General features: G+C 32.4%; 1 protein-coding gene across 2 annotated transcripts; it reads right to left on the reverse strand.

Moving 5' to 3' along the window:
• Nucleotides 1-3,592: 3,592 nt before the first annotated feature.
• LOC120088779 (rac-like GTP-binding protein RAC1) lies at nucleotides 3,593-7,025 on the reverse strand. Of its 2 annotated transcripts, XR_005485033.1 has the most exons (8): nucleotides 6,533-7,025; nucleotides 5,516-5,603; nucleotides 5,336-5,445; nucleotides 5,164-5,227; nucleotides 4,558-4,622; nucleotides 4,351-4,416; nucleotides 4,109-4,263; nucleotides 3,593-3,805 (listed from the first exon to the last, which is right to left on the reverse strand). XR_005485033.1 is itself a non-coding variant. In XM_039046218.1 (7 exons), the coding sequence occupies exons 1-7, from the start codon at nucleotides 6,629-6,631 to the stop codon at nucleotides 4,159-4,161; spliced, it is 597 nt and encodes a 198-aa protein (XP_038902146.1). In that variant the 5' UTR covers nucleotides 6,632-7,024; the 3' UTR covers nucleotides 3,863-4,158. The 2 variants fall into 2 exon arrangements, 1 of the variants encoding a protein (XP_038902146.1); XM_039046218.1 differs by lacking the exon at nucleotides 3,593-3,805 and having other exon boundaries at nucleotides 3,863-4,263; nucleotides 6,533-7,024.
• Nucleotides 7,026-7,457: the final 432 nt, after the last annotated feature.

Genomic DNA, 7,457 nt, shown 5'->3' on the forward strand with positions numbered 1-7,457 from the left:
TCTATTCTTACAATCAAACTGTTTGCGAAAACCTTTTCTCCAAACCCGTTTTATAAAACCGTTTTCTCTAAAAACGGGGGTGGAGGTTGCAAGAGGCACCCGGTGTGTTATTGGCTGTTCATATTTGAATTGGCTGACTTATTCGTGAGCGGGAACAAGTGCCGCATAATCACTAAGTGAAGCTTCAGAAAGTGTGATTGTGACATAGAGCAACGAAGGCAGAGGAAAATTGTGATTTGAGAAGCTGAAGGTGGGGTTTGAAAGGTTGTAGGTCAAGCCCACGGATTAATATGCATGTAGTGCAACATTGGGAATTAAAGGCGAGCATTGGGAAGATTAAAAGCGATTAAAAGCGATTGACGGATGGGATGGTTCGGGCAGTGTGTCGAGTTTTCAACACTTGACATGCAGGGGAGCGAAGAATGTCGAGGGTTTGACCCTCGACTTATGCTTTAATTTTTTTTAGGTCAAGGGTTCAACCCTCGGCATCATTTTTTAATCTTTGTTTCCCACCTCGAAATCCTAAAACAACCACAAATCTCTAAGGGGTTTTTTAGGGCGCTGAGATGATATAGGATGTGGGAGTTCTGATGTTTGGAGAGTTCTGATATCTGGGGAGTTCTGATCGAGTATGTTCAAACACTGAGATGATATACGATACACGGAAGGAAAATGACTGTGAGATATGAAACACGTTCCGAAAATAGGCCCACAAACAATTAACAATTAAAATCGGTGAGATAGGATAATAGGCTTCCAAACACTGAGATGATATAGGATGTGGGGATATACCATCTCATTTTGGATCCTCAAAGAGCCCTTTAAATACTTTAAAAACAACCCTATTTTACTAATTAATTTTTCAAACTACAATATTTAAATAAAACCTCCTAGGGAAACCTACCTTCTTGAGGAAAGACTTAGAATTCAAATTTACCGAAAGTTGAAGCCTTTTGAGTCAACTTTGTCATAGTGCCTCAAATTAAATTTTTTTTAAAAAAAAAAAATATTTTGAAAAAGAACCTCCAATTAATTTTTCAATAATTGTTAAATGTAATGGAAGATAGAAAAGATGGTCAAAAGTGTATAATACAACCAAATATATGATGCAACACTTTATATAGATTGATTTCTTTCTTTTTTCTTTTCTTTTCTTTTTATTTTTTTTAATAATTTATGTAGACTGGTTGATATAGTTTTGATATGGGTAAATAAAATTCAAACACTTGTCAACAATTGTTGGAGGATCTACACATTTCTTTTATTTTTTGCTTTAATTTTACAAACTAAAACTAATATACTCTAACCACTTGAATATAATTTAAATATAATTTAAGTTAGTAATGAATTCTTAAATCAATATAACACTAAAAAAATTAAGGGATATTGCAAAAAAAAAATAATGACATTAATAAATGGAGGTTTTTTTTTTTTTTTTTGTATTATTTCAATTTTCTTTCTAAAAACCTTGAGTTTTACTTGATAAATCATCATTGAATTTTTGTTCAACTTTATTGAATTGTGAAGAAGAAGGGGATAGTAGAGCTAGGAATTTGACTTTGATTTGATATAAATGTAAATGTAAACTTTATTTGAATGATTGACATGAATATTTTAGTTTCTATTTCCTTTGAGTAAATATAAATNATATATGTATGTATGTATATCATAAAGCAACGGTGTTTACCTAGAATTAGACAAGTTTTCTCTTCTTTACTTTTACCATCAACTTTTGAAATGATAATCAACGCCTTATCCATTAACAATAAGTTAATTGACCTTCTTCTCCATTTTTAGTTAGTCAAAAAGACATTGAAAAGTAAACTTTACTAAAATCAAGCGTGTTAGTATTACACATATTTTATCACCCGAAGATTTGTTTTAATGTATAAATATCAACAAAAATAATACAACATATTACATATGCCTACGGAATTTTTCAAATGATCTATTTGGTACTTTATGATTTTGAAGGATTTCAAATCATAACGAATTCAACCGAATATAATTATTTAACTCAAATAGTTTGAAATCTAAAGTGATTTAAGATTTTGTTTTGTGTAAAAAATAAATAAAATAGTCGGATTTCACACAAATTCATAAGAATTAGAATTGAATTACTTATTTAACCTTTTCGTATCCTAATTTTCATTAACAAAACATAATTAAAAGTTTATATTGGTAAACTTGTTAACTTTCCTTTCCTTTTCAGTTTTCATCCAGACACAAAAATTTAAATAATGCAATATCCAAGTGGGAAATTTTCAAGAGGAAAATATGTATATTTATTTTTCATTTAGGGTTTCTCTTTTATTGAAAATATCTTCAAATTGATGACTTTATGCTCTAGCAAGATTCAAATTGAGATGTTGAAAATAAGGTATATTCCCTCACAAGTATCTTTACAAAATCTTTGTGGGGAAGCAAATTTGGGATAGGTCAATTATAGGACCTACATATTTTCAAATAAACCCTCCTTCCTAGACAAAAGAATTTTTTTTTAAAAAAAAATGGAGGGAGGTAGATACATACATGAATAATGACAACCACTCTTAATTATTAATTTATAAGTCCCACAAGAGTGATGTAAGTATAGAACCCCTACATTGAAATACTTCTAACATTCATTAAAAAGGGGAAGAATCACAATATCACCATAATGCAAAGATGTAAAAAGTCCATCAAAACAATAATTTTATTGAATGAAAATGTCAATGGCAATAATAATTCAATTTATAGAAATCTCATTCCATTTTTATTATTCTCTCTCCGAAGGAGAGAATGAACTCAAGTCATAACAACTACCTCCTTAATTACTACTAAATTATGCTTATTTTAACGATAGGCAAGTGATTGATTCATATAAATAATCGAGATGTGCGCAACTCAATCCACGGGTTCGACATCATCATGAGGGATGAATTAATATTTTCATTCTACCGTAAAAAAATCAACAAAACATAGCAAAATAAGTAACATAGTATCACCAATAAAAATATCATATAAATAATAAATCTATTAACTTGTTTAGAAATCCTAAAATGTTTATTTAAACCCCGTTCAATAACCATTTTGTTTTTTAAAATTAAACCTATGAACACTATTTTTACCTCCGAATTTCTTCTTTTATTATCTACTTTTTACCGATGGTTTAAAAAACTAAGTCAAATTTTGATAATTAAAAAACATAGTTTTCAAAAGATTGTTTTTGTTTTTGAAATTTGACTAAAAATTCAACAATTATATTTAAAAAAAATTCAAATCGTTGTAAGAAATTTAGATGAAATAAACTTAATTTTTAAAAACAAAAACAAAAAACAAAATAGTTATCAAACGAAACCTTATTAATTTAAATTGTTTTTGAATTTTTTTATTTTTAATATTTTTCCAAAAATATTCATCAACATCAACGCTTTATCGATGTTTTCATTGCAATTTTCGTAAAATTAAGATTCGACATCGACATTTTCAAGCCAATATCCAAATGAACCTTTAGAAAGTAGTGAACAAGTACTTGTGTTAAATATGCAATCAAAGATGAACAGAACATTCTGGATTAAAATATAGTTGATCTTAGCATTTTTCAATAACCTTTTGAACAGGAAAAAAAATCATACAAAATGAAGTCCAAATCAGATAATATCCTACATATATGAAGTCCCAATATTACATACAAACTAATGGTAGAAAATCAATTCATATTACAAGCCTATATATATTGTTGAGTCAACATTACTCCCAATCCATAAACTGTTCTTCTACAGTCACCCAACTCTCTGGAAAGATGATTCTAACCAACTGGTATCTGAAAAGCATCCAAGAACATTGCAATATATTGAAGCGGGACGACATACAGAGAGCTACATCGATACTAACTCGAGAATCAATTATGTAAAAGATATCTAAACTCAAACATATACTATCATTATGCATATTACAGACAGATGACTTTTAACCATTTTTTACAGATCATAGCACAGCCCAGAAAGCAGGCAAGCACAGAGGATGAGATCTGCTGCTTGATCATGGGGTTGTGTTGAGGACAATTGTGAAAATATAACTCATATTCATATAGTCATAGTTAGGGGCTAAATGATGGGTAGCTTACTATTATTAGATCTTCAAATTCTAACCGGTCGTGATACGACTAATTTTGCATCATAATATAGAACAAGTCTTCTGCCCCTTTCTCTTCTTTCGCTTCTTCCGCTTTGGAGGCTGGAGAACCACTTTGATTGCTGCGTCGAAAACCGCTTTCACATTCTGCATTCAGATCATAAACGAAAGAGGACTTGTTAAGGAGTGAGGGCCTGGAGAAAGTATAGAAAGAAGAAAGTTGATTCTTCATACTTGCTGTGTTTTCGAACTGCATTCAATGTAAACTGGGGCACCAATGAGTTTTCTCAGTTCCTCCCCCTGCAAGAAGAGTTGAAATCTTAAAATATAGAAAGATGAGAAGAACATAACTAAATCAGACTATAAAAGACGAACAAAACTATGACGCTGGAATAATTTTGTAGTACAGAACTCATAAATATAGGATATATTGCAGGATACCTGGGCTGTGGTAATTGGCACGATCCCTGGGTGTTCAATTAGGTACTGTTTATCTTCTCGAAGATCTACACAAAGCAAGTTAACGCTCATGATTACTGATAATCTCACATCGAAAACACAGAATAATACAATACTTATAAAAATAAAAATAAATAAAGACTACTTTTCCAACGGGTCAATTAAAGATGACGCTTGGGTTTTTTCCAGGTGTACTCTCTAGTATAGAACAAGCTAGTCGACTATGATACTTAATAAGCCAACTCCAGAATAATAACCAAATTTTTATTACATGACGAATAGGATGTTCTGTTGCTTAGGTAAAATAAACTATATCAACTAACACCAAATCTTTAGAATTCAAAGATACAATTGTACAAACTTATACAACAGATCCTATTCAGGTAAGGTTGTTCAACTAACACCATATCTAATTAACAGTATTCTTGTTTCATGTTGTTCATCATGGTGAGTTTTTTCCTTTTTCTTAAAGAAACAGTTTCATCATGGTGAGTTATTTGCATTTAGGAACAATCACCAGCAAACAAATGGGACAAGACAGTTTCAAATGCAACACTTGAAAATTAGAAAGGTAGTGAAGAATATAACCGAGCTTAGTCCCGACAAGAATAACTGGTACACCAGGAGCATAATGCCTTAGTTCAGGAATCCACTGTCATGAGAAAGAAGTATATTAGTTACAATAGCAACCAGAGGCATTAAAACAAAAGAATGAAGGAAAATCATAAGTTCAACCGACAAAGATAAAGCACAGGCTTACTTTTTTGGCGACGTTTTCGTAGCTAGCCCTGCTTATGAGAGAGAATGCTAACAGAAATACATCTGCTCCACGGTAGCTCAAAGGTCTCAATCTATTGTAATCTTCCTGGCCTGATTTATGATTCACGCATCAGAATCTCAGCAAGAAGGCAAGTTAAGTAACAACTTGTTTTGGACATACCAGCAGTATCCCACAACCCTAGGTTGACTGTGCTGCCATCCACAACTACATTTGCACTAAAATTGTCGAAAACAGTTGGCACGTAATCCTGTTTAAGAGTATTCACACCAGTCACCGCAGATGGATAACAATCTCACGAAATTTGTGTATCAATTTCAGAATCTAAAGCATGCAAAACCTTGTCTATATAAAGAGTTACAATCTTAAAATCAGTCGCCTTATTGCACAAATTTTGAAATGGAAGACGAGTGATGCAGATAAATTATCAAGATTTTCTACATTGCAAAACTTTTCCCCCAACTCACACATGCATAGAGACAAATGAAGATCCAATACCGGGCAAAAATACAGTTTTATGGAGGATCAGGAAATGTTTACAGCTGATGCAGATTATTTATTTACGCTTAGAACATCAAAATGTTGGGATCGCCACATGAAAACACAAAGAAAAGTGTACTTTAAAAAGATAACAATTAGTCAAAAAGAGCAAGAAATTGATACACAAACGAAAATGAAACCATAATTCCCTCCCCCTTTTTGTTGGAAGAGGGAAAACCGGGTCAAAAGACCAGAATTTTAGTGATCTCCTCTATTGGGAATCTTCCTGCAACAACTAATAGACTGAATTGAGGCTGAAATTACTCAACAGAACCTACAACTCCAAAAGGTTCATGTTCCACCGAACATGTAGATGGAAATTTTCTTTGCTTCAATTGGTAAAGCATGCAAACAAAAACACAACAGATGCATTTTCCCAAAACCAAGAACACACAGACACCAAAGAGTTTGAGAAAGGCAACTGAAACAAAAAAACAAAGTGCACAAAACACAGTAAAAAAAACAAGCATTCTCAGTCTAAAAAGTGCAGAAACTGAAGTCCATCACTCCCAAAAAAAAAAAAAAAAAAACAACAACAACAACAAACCCCTCTTAGAACTAACTAAATCACCCAAATTTTCTCAGGAACCAAACAAGAAAAAGAACAAAAGAGTTATGTTAAGGCTTGAAGTAGCTCACCGTGGGGAAAGTGTTGCTGGTGTATGAGATAAGCATACAAGTTTTCCCAACAGCACCATCACCAACCGTAACACACTTAATAAACCTGGAAACACTCATTTCTTCCTTCAGAGCTTCGTTCAAAAGTTTCACAATGCAGAATCAGAAACACCAAGAGAAAAAGAGATAATATTGGAGTTGACCCACAAATCTAGGCACATTTACAAAGGGTTACAAAGAAACTGTACCCGTGAAAGAGAGAAGGAGAGTCACAAGGACAAGGGAACTGGGTCTATAAAGAGGGGAAAGAAGAAGCCAGCTCTTGGCCAGCTATCTAACGATAGAGTAAAAATCAGGGTCTGAAAATTGAAATTGAAAGAAACCCTTTTGATTCTACCGATTTGGGTTGAAGAAAAATGGGAAATTTTTACTAGTCAATGAATGTTGAAGGTGAAACTTGTCGCTCTCGGTCTCTCTCAGGCTTGCACCCACTTTTGGGTAACTTCTTTTTCCCCCTTCTTTTGCTTGGACTAGTTTTTCTCAATTTTCAATCTCATCTTTAAAGAAAGGTATTCTCTTTGGTTGTTATTTTCTTCCTTTTGAAGGAAGACACGGGTCACAACCAAAGATTTTGTTTGTGTGTGAAAATGTGGAGTTTCCTTTTTTTTTTTTTTTTTCAATTTACAAAATTATTTTAGAATTGGGTCGGACAAAGAAAAAGGGTCTTTTTACTATTGATTTCGTTTACCAAACTTTCGAATGTCAATTTGAATTCAATTCGAGCCTTATCACAAAAGTAGAGAGAAAAAAGAAGTAAAGAAAATTTGAAGGAAAGACAAAGTGAGTCCACAAAATTTCAAAATGGAAGTGAGATTCCTTGATGGCAAATTCGGTCTCTATGAATCTAATTTATATATATGTGTCTGTCTAAGTTTAATAGATAATT

The sequence above is a fragment of the Benincasa hispida genome, chromosome 10 (assembly GCF_009727055.1).
Source record: "Benincasa hispida cultivar B227 chromosome 10, ASM972705v1, whole genome shotgun sequence".
NCBI classification, from domain to species: Eukaryota; Viridiplantae; Streptophyta; class Magnoliopsida; order Cucurbitales; family Cucurbitaceae; genus Benincasa; species Benincasa hispida.

Coding starts and splice junctions, on each gene's coding strand:
- LOC120088779 (XM_039046218.1), bottom strand. CDS start 6,631: ATGAGTGTTTCCAGGTTTATTAAGTGTGTTACGGTTGGTGATGGTGCT. Junction 4,417..4,557: donor TGCCAATTACCACAGCCCAG/GTATCCTGCAAT, acceptor CTCTTCTTGCAG/GGGGAGGAACTGAGAAAACT. Junction 4,264..4,350: donor GCAGTTCGAAAACACAGCAA/GTATGAAGAATC, acceptor ATCTGAATGCAG/AATGTGAAAGCGGTTTTCGA.